We start from the raw sequence: 19,725 nt of genomic DNA, 5'->3' as shown, positions 1-19,725 counted from the left end.
CAAGTGTTATCCGTCTCACATCAGACTTTGCAGAATCTTGCTTCATTGAGTCTTGCCATATCCAAAAATGGCTCAAGCAGGAAAGCATGGCACTCTGCAACATTTCATTGCACAGGTCCAAACCTATAATGCATTATTATTATTATTATTATTATTACTACTACTACTACTACTATTATTATTACTATTACTATTATTCCTACCACCAACACGGCACCTTGAGCTCCTTGCAGGAAAGGCGGGACACTGCTAGAGAGATAGGTAAATGAAAATAAAATAATAACAAATATGCACGCATTAACCCGCACCCCTCAGCAAAGAAGGAGGAGGCCTGATTTGGGAAGAGGGGCCACACAGGTGCCTCCCTCCCAAGCCTGGCAAACACGAACTCCCCCACTGAGGGGCGGGAAAGGCGCGCGAAATTTCGGAGAGGCAGCGGCGTCGCGCGGCCTGCCCCGGTGTCGGCTGGCTTCCCCACAGCCTCGAGAGGGCGGGCGGCTGAGGAGAAACGAGGCGAGGCTCCGGCGCGGGGCCTCCGCGGGCTTCCTGCTACGACGGGGCGGGGATTTCCTGAGCGCCTCGGAGTTTCGCGGCGCCTTGCTTCCCTTTCGCTTTCTGCGCGCAAGTCCGAGGGAAGAAGTCTTTCTGAGGGGACGAGCCTCCTCCACTGGAATCGGTGGCTGCGGCCGCCGCCCCTTCGCTTCCCGAGCATGGCGGGGTCGCTGCCGCCGGCCGCCCCTCTGCCCATCCACCGCCTCGAGGAGCCGCTGCTGAGGAGGCTGAGCGGCTCTCTGGACCGGTCGGCTCCGGGCAGAGGCTGGAGGGACTTGGCGCAGCTGGCCGGCAGCCACCGCGGCGTGAAGCTGAGGTGAGCAGGTGTAGGGGTGAGGAGACCTCGCTGGTGCCTCAGGCCGTCGAGGGAAAGGCAGGCCTCTCTTTTTGCGAGGCTTTCGGGCGCCACAGGAGTTTTCGTCGACCGGGCTGAAACCCGTTTGTGGGCGCGGTGGGTTGGGGAGGAGGAGGAAGATGTCCCCCCAGCGATGCTGGATGAGGAGACTCGGCCGAGCAGGGCGAGAAAAGTGCTTCTTCGCACACAGTTTGAACGGTGGAACTCGCTGCCACATGACGGCCGCCCGCTTGCGTAGCTTTTAAGAGCGGGTTAGAGAAGGCTAAGCCATATGAAAGTGTGCATATGAAAGTATCTGATGACGTGTGCATGCACACGAAAGCTCATACCAAAATAAAAACTTAGTTGGTCTTTAAGATGGTACTGAAGGAATTTTTCCATATGAAAGAATCTTTCAAATGTGGTGGACGTGTAAAAGAGTAATGGGAAATACTGTAATTTATGATGACAAAAATAATAGAATGGCTTTCAAGAGGTGGGACCAGGAGCTCCCCCTTATCTCAAACCTCTTCATTGTTTCTAAGGGCCAAAAGAAGTGATAAATGGGGGAGGGGGAATCTGCAATGGAAAGTTTCCTGGAATGATTTACAACACGGTATGTGTGTTTCGCCATGGAAGACCTGTCCCTTTTAGGAATGCATGGCTTCATAAAATGAATGGGCAACTTGATGAATGGACAAAGCACAAATCAAATTAGGCAACTGGAAGGGTTGCAACAGTGGCCGAATCTAAAATCAAAGTTGCAATTAATTTGAGGGGTGTGTGTGTAGCTATATATTTATCTGCCCAGCTGCTCAGGCATGCTAAAATTGGTATACTGTATTAATAATTTTCAGTACATTTCCCCCTTTTAATATTTAAATAGCACAAGAGAAGTGTGTGCTATTGAGCTGTCATGTCTAAACTTATTTCAAAGTATTCCAATAAAAATAATTTTCAGGTGGATCTTGGAAAAGCTGTCAGTATAAGTAGAACAATAGAAAACTTCGAGCGAGGGGGAAAAGACCTGACAGTACAGGTAGAACATAGCCATAGTGACTATCCTTTAGGCTTCCTTTAATGGGTTATTGAATCAAGGCAGCATTTAAAGGATAGCATTTTGGACTCTATGTTTCTTCCCAAAGGAACCCATCATGATAAAAAATACAAGCAGCTAAAGCACAATTATTGCATTTAATAGAATCATAGAATTGCAGAGTTGGAAGGGACCCCAAGAGGCATCCAGTCCAACCCCCTGCAATGCAGTGTATTTATTTCAACAATTTCATAGAATCATAGAGTTGGAAGGGACTCTGAGGATCATCCAGCCCAGTGTTTCCCAAAGTGGATGATACCGCCCCCTGGAGGGCACTGGGACAATCCAGGGGGGCGGTAGTAGCCTCTGGGTGGCAGGTTTCCCACTTCAGTTTGTTCTGTTGTCCAAGAAAGTCAAATTGTGAGGAACAGTATTCTGATACTGGGAGATAGCTGGTATCATAACATTTCATGAATCCTTCATCAAAGTAAATATACCCTCTCTAGACATGAGGCTAATGATAAGCTGGAATATTATAGACAAAGAGTTAAGTAGAATCGTAGAATTTGGGGCTTAAGACATCACTGTGAATACAGGGTCATGTTCTTGTTAAAAGGAACTGAGAAGTTGTATTGAGGAAGTGTTTGATATAAATAGCTGGGCAGTTTACATTCAGTTTACATTCTAGTGCCAGAACCCTTTTTTGAGGAATGTTCTAGGGGAGAAAGGTTTTTAGTCCCCTAATTAGTCATAGTCATATCACAGTGGCATAGTGGAACGTGGGTGGCACTGTGGTCTAAACCAGTGTTTCCCAACCTTGGGTCTCCAGCTGCTTTTGGACTACAATTCCCATCATTCCTGACCACTGGTCTTGCTAGCTAAGGATGATGGGAGTTGTAGTGCAAAAACAGCTGGAGACCCAAGGTTGGGAAACACTGGTCTAAACCACTGAGCCTCTTAGGCAGGGGTAGGCAACCTAAGGCCCATGGGCTGGATGCGGCCCAATCGCCTTCTCAATGCAGCCCCGCAGATGGTCTGGGAATCAGCGTGTTTTTACATGAGTAGAATGTGTGCTTTTCTTTAAAATGCATCTCTGGGTTATTTGTGGGGCATAGGAATTCGTTCTCCCCCCCCCCCAAAAAATATAGTCTGGCCCACCACATGGTCTGAGGGACAGTGGACCGGCCTACGGCTGAAAAAGGTTGCTGACCCCTGCTTAGGCTTGCTGATCAGAAGGTTGTCGGTTTGAATCCCCATGGCGGGTTGAGCTCCCGTTGCTCTGAGAGATGAGCACTGCAACTCCATAGTCACCTTTGACTGGACTTAACTGTCCAGGGGTCCTTTACCTTTTTACCTTTCATAATTATATAAATATAAAAATATTTTCTTTTTTATATATTATGATTCTTTGCAGTTCCCTGGAATTGGAACAGTGTTCTCTCCAAGTTCTGGAGCCCGAAGGAAGTCCGAGCTGGAGTCTTCTTCAGCTAATGGGAGAGAGAGGCTGCACTGTGTTGGAGCTGACAGAATTGCTGCAGGCCTTAGAACACACTGAGGCACTTCAGTGTCTCAACCCCCCAAGTGAGTTTATGGTTCTGCTAAATCTGAGTTATGCTTTATGTTGAAAATTTGGAAAGTGGCTTGGCTCTGCTGGTTCAGAACTTGGAAGGCTTCCACCAACAGGCAAGAAAATATTGAAGGCTAAAATCATAACTGGGAGGGAAGGAAGGGTGAGTGGTCAGCTTTCTCCTCCCATTTCCAGTTACCTGTCTTGTTTTGGATCTACCAAAGTCCCTTAAGCTTTCTTCACCTCTTGGGAAGGAGACTTTAAAGGTCTACATGTGCAGACTCAGAGTCAGGCTACTTTTATGCTAAGTGCAACATTTTCCAGACTAGTAGCCACTTTAGTCTCTTGCAGCAAGAACAAATACAGTGGTACCTTGGTTTACAAACTTAATCCGTTCTGGAAGTCCGTTCTTAAACCGAAACTGACTATAAATGAGTGAAGTACAGTGGACCCTCTGGATACGAATGTAATTCATTCCACGGGTCCATACATACTCCGAAAAATCCGCAAGTAGAAGCGCTACTTCTGCGCACGCATACAGTGTGATAGGGCGCCTCTGTGCATGCGCAAGGCGTGCAGAGCGCTTCTGTACATGTGTGCGTGGCGAAACCTGGAAGAATACACTTCCGGGTTTGCCACATTCGCAACCCGAAAGTTACGTTACCTGAAGGTAACGTAACCCAAGGGTCCACTATACAGAGATTGTTTACATCTTCATCTTCAATATTAAAAAGTAAATACAAACTGATGGGTCAGAATTTACATCTAAATGAAATCAGATCATTTTAAAAGTAAAATTGGTTGGGGAAGAGGATAGTCTGAAACATGTCTAGGCGAGGAAGAAGGAGAATCCATCAGCAGGGAGGCAAATGCCCCCTCCATAGCGATGGGTGAATCATGACTGGAATTTTTTTTCACAACAGGACAAGATAGGTGTGCCATGCTGGTTGATTACTTTAGCTATGTCAGTTCAAGCTACTCTGTATGTCCTTTACATCTGTGTATATACAAAGGTGTATATACAATTGATGCTTTTGAATTATGGTGCTGGAGGAGACTCTTGAGAGTCCCATGGACTGCAAGAAGATCAAACCTATCCATTCTGAAGGAAATCAGCCCTGAGTGCTCACTGGAAGGACAGATCGTGAAGCTGAGGCTCCAATACTTTGGCCACCTCATGAGAAGAGAAGACTCCCTGGAAAAGACCCTGATGTTGGGAAAGATTGAGGGCACAAGGAGAAGGGGACGACAGAGGATGAGATGGTTGGACAGTGCTCTCGAAGCTACGAACATGAGTTTGACCAAACTGCAGGAGGCAGTGGAAGAAAGGAGTGCCTGGCGTACTCTGGTCCATGGGGTCACGAAGAGTCGGACACGACTAAACAACTAAACAACAACAACATATACAAAAAATGGGGTTGCTTATCAGCCACAGACCATTAAGGTGAATGTGGCTGTAATGTTGCCACTTTGCAGTCGTGCTGAATAAAAACAGGTATTCTCTGCTCCTTCTGAGAGTTCTATAACAGCAATCCCATCAAAATTCCATGCAAATGAGAAATACCGTGTTTCTCATATTTTAAGGCATCCCCAAAAAATAAGCCATGACAGGATTTCAAAGGGTTGGTGAAAAATAAGACATACCCCGAAAATAAGCACTATCGCAAAGCCCCGACCGAGTGAGAGGCGAAGCCGCGGGACCCAGCAGGAGCTCCCTGCCTGCTTCCCCGAGCCGTAGCGCATCGGGGGACAGAGCCGAAGATCGGCGGGCGCTCCTTGCTGGGCTTGACAAGCCCGGGAAACAGCGCCCGCCGATCTTCGGACCTGTGCTGTGTGACAGGCGGGGGTGGGGGGGAAGCGGAGATCGTTCTCCGCTCTCCCCCCACCCCCGCCTGTCACCGAAGATCGGCGGGCGCTCCTTGCTGGGCTTGACAAGCCCGGCAAACAGCGCCCGCCGATCTTCGGACCTGTGCTGTGTGACAGGCGGGGGGGGGGGGGAAGCGGAGATCGTTCTCCGCTCTCCCCCCACCCCCGCCTGTCACCGAAGATCGGCGGGCGCTGTTTGCTGGGCTTGACAAACCCGGCAAACAGCGCCCGCCGATCTTTGGCCCTGTGCTGTGTGACGGGCGGGGGTGGGGGGGAAGCAGAGATCGTTCTCTGCTCTCCCCCCACCCCCGCCTGTCACCGAAGATCGGCGGGCGCTGTTTGCTGGGCTTGACAAGCCCGGCAAACAGCGCCCGCCCATCTTCGGCCCTGTGCTGTGTGACGGGCGGGGTGGGGGGGAAAGCGGAGATCGTTCTCCGCTCTCCCCCCACCCCCGCCTGTCACCGAAGATCGGCGGGCGCTGTTTGCTGGGCTTGACAAGTCCGGCAAACAGCGCCCTCCGATCTTCGGACCTGTGCTATGTGACAGGCGGGGGGGAAGCGGAGATCGTTCTCTGCTCTCCCCCCACCCCCACCTGTCACCGAAGATCGGCGGGCGCTGTTTGCTGGGCTTGACAAGCCCGGCAAACAGCGCCCGCCGATCTTCGGCCCTGTGCTGTGTGACGGGCGGGGTGGGGGGGAAAGCGGAGATCGTTCTCCGCTCTCCCCCCACCCCCGCCTGTCACCGAAGATCGGTGGGCGCTGTTTGCTGGGCTTGACAAGCCCGGCAAACAGCGCCCGCCGATCTTCGGACCTGTGCTGTGTGACGGGCGGGGGTGGGGGGGAAGCGGAGATCGTTCTCCGCTCTCCCCCCACCCCCGCCTGTCACCGAAGATCGACGGGCGCTGTTTGCTGGGCTTGACAAGCCCGGCAAACAGCGCCCGCCGATCTTCGGCCCTGTGCTGTGTGACGGGCGGGGGTGGGGGGGAAGCGGAGATCGTTCTCTGCTCTCCCCCCACCCCCGCCTGTCACCGAAGATCGGCGGGCGCTGTTTGCTGGGCTTGACAAGCCCGGCAAACAGCGCCCTCCGATCTTCGGACCTGTGCTGTGTGACAGGCGGGGGGGGGGGGAAGCGGAGATCGTTCTCTGCTCTCCCCCCACCCCCACCTGTCACCGAAGATCGGCGGGCGCTGTTTGCTGGGCTTGACAAGCCCGGCAAACAGCGCCCGCCGATCTTCGGCCCTGTGCTGTGTGACGGGCGGGGTGGGGGGGAAAGCGGAGATCGTTCTCCGCTCTCCCCCCACCCCCGCCTGTCACCGAAGATCGGTGGGCGCTGTTTGCTGGGCTTGACAAGCCCGGCAAACAGCGCCCGCCGATCTTCGGACCTGTGCTGTGTGACGGGCGGGGGTGGGGGGGAAGCGGAGATCGTTCTCCGCTCTCCCCCCACCCCCGCCTGTCACCGAAGATCGACGGGCGCTGTTTGCTGGGCTTGACAAGCCCGGCAAACAGCGCCCGCCGATCTTCGGCCCTGTGCTGTGTGACGGGCGGGGGTGGGGGGGAAGCGGAGATCGTTCTCTGCTCTCCCCCCACCCCCGCCTGTCACCGAAGATCGGCGGGCGCTGTTTGCTGGGCTTGACAAGCCCGGCAAACAGCGCCCTCCGATCTTCGGACCTGTGCTGTGTGACAGGCGGGGGTGGGGGGGAAGCGGAGATCGTTCTCCGCTCTCCGCCCACCCCCGCCTGTCACCGAAGATCGGCGGGCGCTGTTTGCTGGGCTTGACAAGCCCGGCAAACAGCGCCCGCGTGCACTTTATTAAAAAATAAGACATCCCTTGAAAATAAGCCATGTCGTGTTTTTTTGAGGAAAAAATTAATATAAGACATGTCTTATAATATGAGAAACACGGTATACCGCTTGCATATGTTGACATTGTAACCTTCACTGTGTAGAGAGCAAATTGAATTTAATGACCATCTGCCAATACCATCTAAATGTAGAGGTCAAAGTATTCATTGCTGTGATTTTATTCACCTTTGTTGGCTTAAGGTCTTCATTGGCACTGTGGTCTAAACCACTGAGCCTCTTGAGCTTACCGATTGTAAGGTTGGCAGTTTGAATCCCCATGACGAGGTGAGCTCCCGATGCTCTGTCCCAGCTTCTGCCAACCTAGCAGTTCGAAAGTAAACCAATGCAAGTAGATAAATAGGTACCACTACAGTGGGAAGGTAAATGGCCTTTCTGTGCGCTCTGGTTTCCGTCACAGTGTTCCATTGTGCCATAAGTGGTTTAGTCATGCTGGCCACATGACCCGGAAAGCCGTCTGTGGACAAATGCTGGCTCCCTTGGCCTGAAGCAAGATGAGTGCCGCACCCCATAGTTGCCTTTGACTGGACTTACCCATCCAGGGGTCCTTTACCTTTTACCTTACCTAAAATATGGGCAATGTTCTCACAATATTTTAATGGCATGCATAGAGAAAAGAACCTAGTTAACTACCCTCTAGCCGCAATTCTTAAGTTCAAGCTAGTATGGCACGGCTCATACGTCATGTGAATCCATAGTTAATGTTTAACTGCAGTTTAATGCAAACAAGCAACAAACATGCTGCTTTAAAGTCTGTGATTCTGGCCACACCAGAGGCTTGGGCTTGCTATGTCATCTGAACCCGGCCATGTGGTTTGTTTCTCTTTAGAGAGATTCCCAAGTCAAGGTTTGTTCTTTATTTACCACCCATGTTTGCTTGGGAGTACCAAACCTCCAGCTTGGGTTCGGCTGACACAATGATATCAAAAGCCACTGAGATGTCAAACAAAAGAAGTAACAGGACTTTATTCTCAAATTTTCTTGCAAACAATTCACAATTATGTTAATAATAAAACATCAGGTGTAAATGGTTTAATCTTCCGCATTAAAAATGGCTTGTTTCCCCCCCTCTTTTTACAGGTATAATTATAGTTGCAGAACCAGAATCTCAAGCTGTTCTATCTGGCCAGACAGTGAAGCTAAGCTGCTGGGCAGCTGGTTATCCATTTCTTCATTATCAGTGGTTCAAAGAAAACAAAGCGGTAAATCAACTTATGAGGAAGCTCTGGGAATAACGGGAGTGTTGATAAGTACAGTGGTACCTCAGGTTACAGACGCTTCAGGTTACAGACTCCGCTAACCCAGAAATAGTAACTTGGGTTAAGAATTTTGCTTCAGGATGAGAACAGAAATTGCGCGGCGGCAGCGGGAGGCCCCAGTGGCTAGAGTGGTACCTCAGGTTAAGAACAGTTTCAGGTTAAGAAGGGACCTCCAGAACAAATTAAGTTCTTAACCCGAGGTACCACTGTAAACTATGAAGCAAAATGGTCATTATTCTTAGCTGGTAAATAAAACTGCTAATATCATAATGCCATTCTGCAAACCAATGGTGAGACCAAACTTGGAATGTTGTGTACAGTTCTGGTTGCTTCACCTCTAAAAGGATATTGTAGATCTAGAAAGGATTCAGAAAAGGGCACCCAAAATGGTCAGGGAATTAGAGCAACTTGCCTATAAACATTTGGCCTTTTTCTTTTTGAAAAAGCGAGGTTTATTCAATTACAAATGGTGTGGACAAATTGGAAATACTAGTACTCATGGCCATCCAAAGAGGCTGAATATTGGAAGACCCAGGATAGCCAAAATAAAATAATTAATTGCACAGTGCATAATTAAAACTATGGCATTCCCTGAACAGGATGGAATTCCCTCCCACAGGCTGTCAACTTGGATGGCTTGAAATTCTTGATGAATTCTTTGAGGATAAGACCTTTTTTTAGCTATGATTGCTATATTCTGCCTCTACTTGCTTGCTTCTGAATGTCAGTTGCTGGAATATCGTGGGGAGAGTGCTGTGATATTCAGGTCCCACTTCCAAGCTTCCTATACCGGTAGAGATCTGGTTGGCCACTTGGATAACAGAATGTTGGACTACATGGACCTTTGGCCTGATCCAGCAGGGCTCCTTTAATGTTCATATGTTAAGTTCAAACTATAATCATCTTTGAGTATAGTTCTTGTATGAAAAAAACAAGTACCGGTACTATTGTGCTTTATCCTCCATCGTGCTTTATCCTCCATCGTGCTTTATCCTCCATCGTTGCAATTTGCATTTTGTTTTTGTTTTTTGTTCCTAACTCAGGTTCCACGTGGCAATACCCAAGAACTGGTGCTCAACCAAGTAACTGCAGAGGATGCTGGATTTTACATATGCCGAGTAAACAGTGACTATACTTACCAGTTCAGCCAGTGGGCACAGCTAGATGTCTGTGAAATCCAAGGAGCTTGCCATGGTGAGTTAAGAAACATACGTCGTACAATAAAGGCATTCTGCTGCGATTATGATGCTTCTGGGTCTTTGCGGCCAGTGGGTTATGGGAGCTTACGCGTTACTGTTTTTTCTTCTCTTGGTAATGATTGTGAAGAATGTCTCAGACCGGCGTAGAGCCACTGATGATGGAATTTTCCTCCTGCTCTATAGTTCCTGCTTCCAGAAAGTACATGTGCTCCTGTCCTTTGTTCCCCATGCCTCCGTCTTGAGAACAGGATCGTTCCCCACCCTTTTTTCTGCTTTGTTTCAGCTTGCAGCCACTTCCTATAAGTAGTAGAATCAAATGGAAATGCTTTTCCTGAGGCTTACCACTTCACCTAGCAGGTGCAGAGGGTTAATGTTTCCCCTTGGATAAATGCCCTACATAATGAAAAGTCGCTTGTCACGAGCGTGGCCTTTACCTGACATCTTAGCTTTCTTTGTGGAGGGAGGTTTTTCCCCATTAGGGAAGCATTCAGACTTGCCACCACCTGCAGCCTGAGGTGGTTCATTTTATAAAAAGCATAGCCATTTGATTCCACTGGCTGCATAAATGGGGCCCGAGTTACAATTAAAGTGTATGTTCAGATCCCCTCCTATCCTTCAGTTTCTTTTGGTCTTCCCTAATCTACGGCTTATTCAGCTGCTCAGTCAATGCAAGTCCCAAAGTCATTTTTGTGATATTTTGTTATAATCCCGCCATGATTTATTCTTCTCCCCACCCCAGTCAGCCTCTGCTTGAGCAGGCAAGCACACACACAAATAGGACCATAGCTTAGTGGTTAGGACAACCCAGCCAGATGGGCGGGGTATAAAATTATTATTATTACTATTAGTGGTAGAGCACCTGCTTTGAATGCAGAAGGTCCCAGATTCAATTTCTGGCATCTCCAGGTCAGGCTGAAGATGAGTCAATAGTATGATGCCATGATCTTCATGGAATGGTTGTGAGGCATTGGGAGGAGATAGTTCACCTCTGTCAAAAAATATGTATTCAGTATGGATATGTTCTCCCAAACTGAGAGGGGGAGCCTCCAGGTTCAACCCCCCCCCCCAAAAAAAACCCACAGCCCTGAAAAACTACAAGTGAAACATTCACAAAATGTCACAAAACTGCCACTCAGTTAAGGACTTGGTGAGTATTCTTGCAATTCAATTAGAACAGGACATTTAAAGCAGCTATAGTGGAGTAGATAAAGTTGTTACAGTCAGCATTCAGTAGATGAATTGGACAATTGCAGTAGCCAAGGGAAATAATTGCATTTCCCCTCAGCAAAACATAGCTCACTGAGTGCAGGGGAAATGTGATACCTTGCAACAGAAGGGAGGATGTCTAGACTTTGCACACTGTATTATTTGTTATTCTCATATGCTACCTTTTCTTTAAGAAGCTCAAGATGATGGTGTATTTGCTTCACAGCCTATGAGATAAGGTGGAGAGAGAAGGAGGGAGGGAGGGAGAGAACATTGCCTCAGACTATATAGCCGAGTGGGGATTTGAGGCGGAATTTTCCATTTCCAAATGTTACACACCTAGACACTGTGGGTGGTATTCAGCTAATTTTTAGTCAAATTAGACCCACTGACAATAATGGACCTAACTTAGTCATGTTCATTAATTTCACTGGGTCTACTCTGAGTAAATCATGGCTGAATACCACCTTGCACCACAAGGAAAACTAAGAGTATATTTATTGCTCCGAAAATTGATTGTCCGGGGAGGTCCTGAGAATCATGTTCTGTGACCTTGTTTTGGTTTCACTAAAATTGCTTGAATCATCCACAGCCGTAATGAGCATTTTCTTCTGCCAGGTTCCCTTTTTCCACAGACACCAGACTACACTTCTGGTTTCATATGGTTAAGGTACTTCCCAGTTCATAGTTCACTACCCTGGAAAAGTTATGATTAATTATGCCAAACTGTTCCGTAATTGTGAAATTTTGATGGCGTTCCCGGCATCCAAAGGTCAATGAGCCACCTTGAAACTGCACAGAGAAGAATCTATTATAAAGCAGTACATAATTGTAATTTTTGCAGACAACTGCGATAGTGTTTTGTGTGTAACATACCAGGGAAGTATGCATATGAGGAAAACAGTAATAACTACAGTGCAATTACAAGGGAGCAGGCCATGACCCTGGAATGAACCGTCCTACCCTAGCTGTTTATGTTATTGTCATCACTCCCCTAGCACTATGGTTTGTGCAAGAAATGCTCTTCAGTCTTTTCTGACTACCTGATCTTAAAAGAGAATTTCGTATTATTGTCAAACTGTTCTGACATTACACTGATTTTTGCATTTATGCATGTTCAAATGAACTAGTTAAGAAAAAATGGGAGTGCTATAAGACTCGCCCAGGAGGAGAGTTCAGATGCTATATGTTTCTATCTTTGATTTTAAAAAATTACATTTACAATCTTTACAGACCATTCCTATTAACATTAGATGTCCTTCTGATAATTTAAATAGCTACATTTCCAGGGGCTCGTTTGAATTGAAAAGAAGGTCTTGATGTCATATGGCACAAGGGCTGTTTGGCTTTCTTAATTTTTATTACTATTAATTGAATTTATAGCTGAAGGAGCCCATAGAGACCAAAAGATTTGCAGTCATAACATTTCCCTTACTTAGGAGATCAGAGCATGGCTCTTCTTCTGTCCTCCATTCTGTCTGTGTTCAACATTTGTGTCAAGGCATGATTAGCTGTTAAGCAGGGTTTGTAAAACTGCATAACCCTGATGCCACACTCTGGTTAATTGGTAACAGTAGAAGATTGGGAAAGAAGTGTGTGTGCATACGGTTAAAAACACCTAAGAGATACAGAAATACTGTTCATGTTATTTGTGAAAATCTGTTTAGTTGTGTGATGGGTGAACTGACGTGGTAGTAGTGAATAAGAGAATGATCAACAGGAATGCCTCTGGGAAAGAACAAATAATTCCTTGGGTGGAACTCAGTTACCTGGCTGTTGGGCACATCTTGGGGAACAAAGTGGAATTTTGTTTTGAATATTTCCTGTTTCAAAATTATTTGTATTGTGTATATAATGGCTTCAAGAGTTTCTAAATATATCTCATGAAGCCATTTACTAGGCACAAAATGCCTAGTAAATTATTTCAGTGTCTTCTTTGAAAGCAGCCTTGTATACGTGTAGCGCACATCAATTGTTGGACCCCCTTGAACACAGTCTGCCTGCTCTTCGTGTCCTATAAAACGAGAGCATCTGGAGCTGTAGGAAGACCAGAGAGTTTCAATGCATGCAGTACATGATGATGTTGAACCTTTAATCCAAAGCCCTTGACAGGTTAGGTGGCAACTGCAGCATGTGTCTGGGTTGTCTAAACCTTTTAATCCATGCACGCTGACACATGATTGATTGACCACAACAACTGAGTTACAAACTTCTGACAGATCCTGCTCTGCTCTAATGGTACAATGTGTGCACTCCATAGTGCCACACATTCAATGCATACCTAACATCTTGCTAGCTTATGTTTGTGCGTTAGAAATATTTGGCCACAGAAGCTTAGTTTTTGTTTTGTTTTAAATACACATACATTACGGTAATTAATTCCAGGTGGTGGTGGTTGTTATTTATTTATTGCATTTATAACCCACCTTTTTCTCCAAGGAGCTCAAGGTGGCCTTACATAGTTCTCCTCCCAATCAAGCACTTCTAATACCACTAAGGGGAGGTAAATCCCATTCCTGGGTCTGAAGTGCAACTCCTTCAATGTACTCCCCTAGAAATATGCAAGCGCCCTGTGAAGAAACAGGAAGACTGATGCTATTCCCTTACTGTCAGTGGCATTCAGCTGTGTAGAACGAGTCTGTGTGTGTGTTACGCAGGTTATATTTGGCAATGCTTTAGTGTTAACAGGAAACAAAATGCAGGAACTCAATGTGAGTCTCTCAGAATGCCTTGGGAGGGTGTCACTAACTTGAAATAACTTGCTGTGCAGGGTTCTGATCTTTACTTTAAAAAAAATTCAATTAGCTTATCTATTAAGGCAAGATATCCAGTAGTTAATGCAGTTTGAAACCTAGGCTGTTGTTTTTGCTCTGTAGGGTAGCAAGAGGACCCTTCCGCTGTCTGCTGATTTCCTATGTAAGCCCCCTCCCCCTGAACCCACCCTCACAATCTCTCTTCCACACTTGCTGTGGCAAGTGGTTGCTGTTGGCATCCATCTGTCTCGAGAGACAATGGAGTGTGTCTCCAGGGGTGAAGTCCAGCCGCTGTGTTAGCAGCGGCAAAGTGACCTCCTCAGGGCGCAAGCCTGGGCAGTGTGCATTTATAGCCTACCCTTCCTCCCAGGGTGGCAAATGCACAAAAAAGTTACAACTATGCTATTAAAAACAAAATATATTTTAAACAATTAAAAGCATCTTTAAAAATGTGTTTTTAGAAAAGCAATGAAACACTTCACAAATTTTGCAGCTCCCCTTTCTTGGGTATGCTGCAAAAAAGAGGTAGTGCATGTTCCAAATCTGTTTAGTATCAAATCGTGAACGTTGTTGTACTTTTAAGTTGCTTTTATATAAGCAAGAGGGTTTTTTTTAATTATAGAAAGTAGTATAAAATGTACATAAATGAACAAAGTGTCTATTTTTACCATCAGCTGCTGAAGAATCTCAAATTCCCTTTCTTAATCTTGCATTTAAGGAAACTGTCCGGATTTACCTGAAAAGAAAATACATATTTACATCCATCCACAGTGCCAAAACCTGCTAGTAGGGGAAACGTTGATTCTGCAGTGCGGAGCTATAGGAATCCCTATGCCACAATATCAGTGGTACAGAAATGGATCTCCACTGCCTAATGGGGATAAAAAGGTCTATAAGGTGAGTCTTAACTCTTTTGCCTTTGTTTATTTGTTAGATTTATTGCCACAAGTAATAATTCCAGCATGGCAGGCAGGAGTTACACAGCAAATACTGTAGCCATATACGCAATACTATTACTGTACCATAAAACTAAAAACATTAAAATCAGGAAGAAAATCAAACAGCAGCTATCCACATCTCAGGACCTGAAAAATTCAGGTATTTCCAAATGCTTGCAGAAAAAGATGAGTATTTTTGGTCTATGGCAGGCGCGTCCAACTCTAGAGACTGTGATCTTCTCCCAGTATAACAAAACCGGCAGTGATCTACCCATTGTCATTGCCAAGAGTAGTTGAGCTTTTTTGGGGGGAGCAGTGTTCAGAGTTGTTGAGCTTTTCTGGGGAAGGATTGCTCTGAATAGCTCATACAACAATATGCCGTCCTCCCTACTTCAAACACTGCCACTTTCAAAGTGGTGATGGTGGCAATGGGACATAGTGCCAGGGGCGGGGTGCAGAGCGATCGATCAGGAGCACACAGGCGATCACTTTTTAAAATACCGCAATCGACATGGAGCACCAACACGATCTACCTGTTGATCGCGGTCGACCGGTTGAACATGTCTGGTCTATGGCAACCAATGAGGGAAGCTAAATCTCCTGGAGGCGGGCATTCTGTAGCTGGGATGCCACAACCGAGAAGGCCCTGTGAAACCAGCAAGGTCCCCTTTGCAGACCTTAATTGCCAAGATGGCATCGAACCTAGTAGCACAACGTCAGCCAGTGCAATTTGCACAGAATGAGTTTTATGTGATTCTGGTAAGAAAAATCACTTAATACACTAGCAGATGCATCCTGCACCAGCTGCAACTGCCAGACCATTTTCAAGGGCAGCACCGTGTGGAACATTTTACTAAATTGACAATGAATCAAGTGGTACATGCTTGTCTCCCGGCCATTTTGAGGGCAGTGGGTGCAAGTGAGGGGATATTTTGGGTGATGGCTGCTTGTTTGTGGAGCTCGCTTCCCTGAGAGATCCTTCAACTCCTTTCTGGTTGCCTTTTAGATGGGACCAGCATGTTTTTATGTTGGTCTGCTTTTATTAGGAGATATATTTTATTGTTGTAAGGATTGCTTTTAATGGCTGTAAGCCAGGGTTTATGTGGAATGGCTGGTTTGGAATATCATAGTTTCACTACTCTTCCCATTTTAATATTTTTAATTGTACATTTTAATGCTTTGTTTTTAAAATGTCTTTTTCATTTTTTCTGTACTTTGCTTTATAAAAATACATCTGGAAAGGTGGTCTGGAAAATAAATAATAAATGAATCAGTGTTATCAAATATAAATTAAAAGCCGCCTGGAAATAAATACTTTTAAAAGCATGATCTTGAAATTCTATATATAAATTAAGATGTTCTTTAACTTCCTCATGCTCTTGTCATTAGCATGCTGATAATATCTGCTTGAATCTCTTTGGAGTACTGAACTCTGAAGCGAGTTTAATTGCATGTATCCTATTTCCTAAGGTATTAACTGGGTGGGTAGAGACAGCACACAAGGTCTTTAATAGTTCATAGTTACTTCAAATTTCATGCAGAGCTAGATGCAATCCTCCAACGCGCTGACCTATGCAAATAAATTATTAGTTTCATGTAATGTTGGTAACAGTTTTGTTCTTGGACACTAAAGTCTTATTTTAGAAAACTCTTCTCTCCCCCTTAAAATTCCTATAAGATGTGGATTTTCCCCACCCCTTTGCACCCCTGTAGTAGACTTAAGACAGCCCATGTATTAGGACAGGTCATGAACAGAGGATTCAAAATCTGCAGATCTGAATCACCTCCCCACAAGAAAGCAAAACCTGTTAGTTAGTTTGTTTAAAAACTTGCAAAAAATAACATAGAACATGTGCCAGTTGTCTATGTTAAGGGATAAAACAAAGGTTTGCCACCTCAGTGCTTAGATTTCACAGCAGACGATTTGGGGTGTTTAAACAGAGTGTTCTAGAGTTTTTGGGTGTACAAATTTTTTGTTAAGTCTTGATCTTAGTACTGATGGAATTATTGAGAATGCAGTTTAAGTATATCCTACCAGATATCCTTCTAGGTCTCCTGCATAGACACCGAACACCAAGGTACATATTGGTGCCGTGTATACAACAACCAAGACAATCAAGAAAGCAGGAAGATAAAAGTTGTTATAGGTAAGAAGCTTCTTTATTGGGTATAATAAACAGAATCTGGCGTTGAGTGCTCATTAGTGAGCCTACTCAGTGACAAACTTTGCTGCCTCCATTGCATCCATACTTTGTTGTCCAGCTTTTCCTGGTAGAATGGGGTCTTTTACATTCTGGCCTGAAAAAAGGTGGAATAATAATAATAATAATAATAATAATAATAATAATAATAATAATAATAATAATAATATATACCCTGCCCATCTGGCTGGGTTTCCCCAGCCACTCTGGGCAGCTTCCAACAGAAGTATTAAAATACAATAATTTATTACAATAAAATACAATAATTTATTAAACATTAAAAGCTTCCCTAAACAGGGCTGCCTTCAGATGTCCTGTTTATCTGTTTCACATCTGGTGGGAGGGTGTTCCACAGGGCGGGTGCCACTACCGAGAAGGCCCTCTGCCTGGTTCCCTGTAACTTGGCTTCTCACAGCGAGGGAACCGCCAGAACGCCCTTGGCACTGGACCTCAGTGTCTTTAATTTTAGATGCCAAGCAAAATCTTTCCCTTTAATCTGGGCTTTTGGCCCTTGATTTGAAGGGTTTCAGGTATTTGCAGCTTCTTTCAATGGGGCAGGATCTGTAACACATGGGCTTTATCTGCATAGTTGTATTTTTAGGTTTTATTGCTTGGGGAAGGTTATACTTTGCTTTAGTGCTCATATTGTGTTTGTAAGTTCTTTGGGTCACTGCTGTGATACGTGTAAAGGTAAAGGGACCCCTGACCATTAGGTCCAGTCGTGACTGACTCTGGGGTTGCACGCTCATCTCGCATTATTGGCCGAGGGAGCCGGCGTATAGCTTCCAGGTCATGTGGCCAGCATGACAAAGCCGTTTCTGGCAAACCAGAGCAGCACATGGAAACGCTGTTTACCTTCCCGCTGTAGCGGTTCCTATTTATCTACTTGCAGTTTGACGTACTTTCGAACTGCTAGGTTTGCAGGAGCTGGGACCAAGCAACGGGAGCTCACCCCGTCACAGGGATTCGAACCGCTGACCTTCTGATCAGCAAGCCCTAGGCTCAGTGGTTTAACCACAGCGCCACCTGGGTCCATTATATACATCTTAAAACTTGACCCAAAGAAAATTAACATATGAAGCCTTTCAGGCTCAACCTCTTGATGCTGAACACCACCATAGCAGCGACTCTTGCAATTATAATGAAGATTTGTGAAATGACCCTCTTTCACTTACACAAGTTTATGACCTTGTCTAAATAGCTTAACCTCTGTGTTCCTCCAAGCTTACTCATTTCTGAAATAGTTAGACTCGCTAGCCGCATCATGTGCATATGAGAAACTTGACACTTCAGATTAGCAGCTAGGATCTCTACATCACTTACCAAGTTTCTAAGTCTGCTACCCACTACTTTATAACAAAAGCTAATTTGAGTTCCTAAGACTTGTTCACATTCACGAAAAGTGTGTATGTCATTGGTGCCTTTCTCCCTTCATGCTGTTTTGAGTAGTCAAGTTGGGACAGCCTAAAAAACTAATGTGCAGTGCACTGAATTAAAATAATTTCCCTCATTTTTGTTTTCATTTAATGTTAACCACAAAAGGAGGCTTATAATTCAGTGTATTATGTGTCTGTATATACTGTATATACTGCCAACCTAGCAGTTCGAAAGCACGTCAAAATGCAAGTACTGTAGATAAATAGGAACCGGTACAGCGGGAGGTAAACGGCGTTTCCATGTGCTGCTCTGGTTTGCCAGAAGCAGCTTTGTCATGCTGGCCACATGACCTGGAAGCTGTACGCCGGCTCCCTCGGCCAATAATGCGAGATGAGCGCGCAACCCCAGAGTCGGTCACGACTGGACCTAATGGTCAGGGGTCCCTTTACCTTATATATAAGGATTTTACCTTATATACTGTGCAGGCACATTTAACATAGGATTTGACTTAGGAGGTGACATTAAGTGGTTATGAACAAGAACTTTAGTTCAAGGTTGATCAGATGGGTGCAAGTTGTCATATGTTGTAACTTGCTGCCTGGCTATGCAATAGCGAATGTCAATAGGTATACCAATGATACATCTACCGTGTTTCCCCCTTTTTAAGACACCGTCTTATTCTTTTTTTTACTCAAAAAAACCCACGGTGTCTTATTTTCAGGGGATGTCTTGTACCTTAAGGCCTCCTCGGAGGGGCCAGGCAGCTGGCTCGGGGTTCTGCTGGGCGCTCTGTGCGGTGCTGCTGCAGCAGCCGGTTCCAAGCACCAAGGCAGCAGGCCGGTTCCGGTGGCGAGGTGGCAGGCAAAAAAAAGGAAGAAGAAGAGGCCAGGCCGCTCCGCTCCCTCCAGCGCTGCAAGGTGCTCCGAGCGATCGGCGCTGCGGAGTGCTCCACTCTGCAGCTGCCAGTTTCGGTGGTGGGGCGGCAGGCAAAAAAGAAAAAAAAAGAGGCCAAGCCGCTGCGCTCTGCCCGGCGCTGCGGAGCGCTCTGCAGCCGCCGGTTCCGGTGGCGGGGCGGCCGGCAAAAAAAAAGATTAAAGAGGCCAGGCCGCTGCGCTCCGCCTGGCGCTGCAGGGCGTTCCGAGCGCTTGGCGCTGCGGAGCGCTCCGCTCTGCAGCTGCCGGTTTCGGTGGCGGGGCGGCAGGCAAAAAAGGAAAAAAAAGAGGCCAAGCCACTGCGCTCTGCCCGGCGCTGCGGAGCGCTCTGCTCTGCAGCCGCCGGTTATGGTAGTGGGGCGGCAGGCTGCCTCGGGCAGGCAAAAAAAAGAGAGGCTAGGCCGCTGGCGCGGGCGCTCCAGGCGCTCGCTGCTGCAGCAGCGGCCGGTTCCAGGCCCCTCTGGCTGGCTGGGTCCCGCTGGCTGGCTGGGGCGCTCGACGGTCTCGTTCTACACGGCATGGAGGTATGCCTTATTTTCGGGGGGTGTCTTATGTTTCACTAATGCTAAAAAATGCTGCCATGGCTTACTTTCTGACTACTTATTAAAAAAGGGGAAACACGGTACTACAGAATGGAGATTGGTTT

General features: G+C 46.4%; 1 protein-coding gene across 2 annotated transcripts in view; it reads left to right on the top strand.

The window, feature by feature from the left end:
* The first annotated feature begins 449 nt into the window (after window positions 1–449).
* Window positions 450–19,725, top strand: part of MALT1 (MALT1 paracaspase) — a 43,064-nt gene continuing 23,788 nt past the window's right edge. Inside the window, exons 1-6 of one of the 2 annotated variants that reach the window (XM_060280345.1) lie at window positions 450–868; window positions 3,337–3,503; window positions 8,295–8,416; window positions 9,517–9,667; window positions 14,350–14,528; window positions 16,620–16,716. In XM_060280345.1, coding sequence (XP_060136328.1) covers window positions 711–868; window positions 3,337–3,503; window positions 8,295–8,416; window positions 9,517–9,667; window positions 14,350–14,528; window positions 16,620–16,716 — 874 coding nt within the window. In that variant the 5' untranslated portion in view covers window positions 450–710. The remainder of the gene's footprint in view (window positions 869–3,336; window positions 3,504–8,294; window positions 8,417–9,516; window positions 9,668–14,349; window positions 14,529–16,619; window positions 16,717–19,725) is intronic. The other variant, XM_035100624.2, reaches the window with a different exon arrangement.

This window comes from Zootoca vivipara, chromosome 11 (genome assembly GCF_963506605.1).
Source record: "Zootoca vivipara chromosome 11, rZooViv1.1, whole genome shotgun sequence".
Lineage (NCBI taxonomy): Eukaryota > Metazoa > Chordata > Lepidosauria > Squamata > Lacertidae > Zootoca > Zootoca vivipara.
Note: the sequence above shows the minus strand (reverse complement) of the source record. Positions and strands in the feature narration are given on the sequence as shown.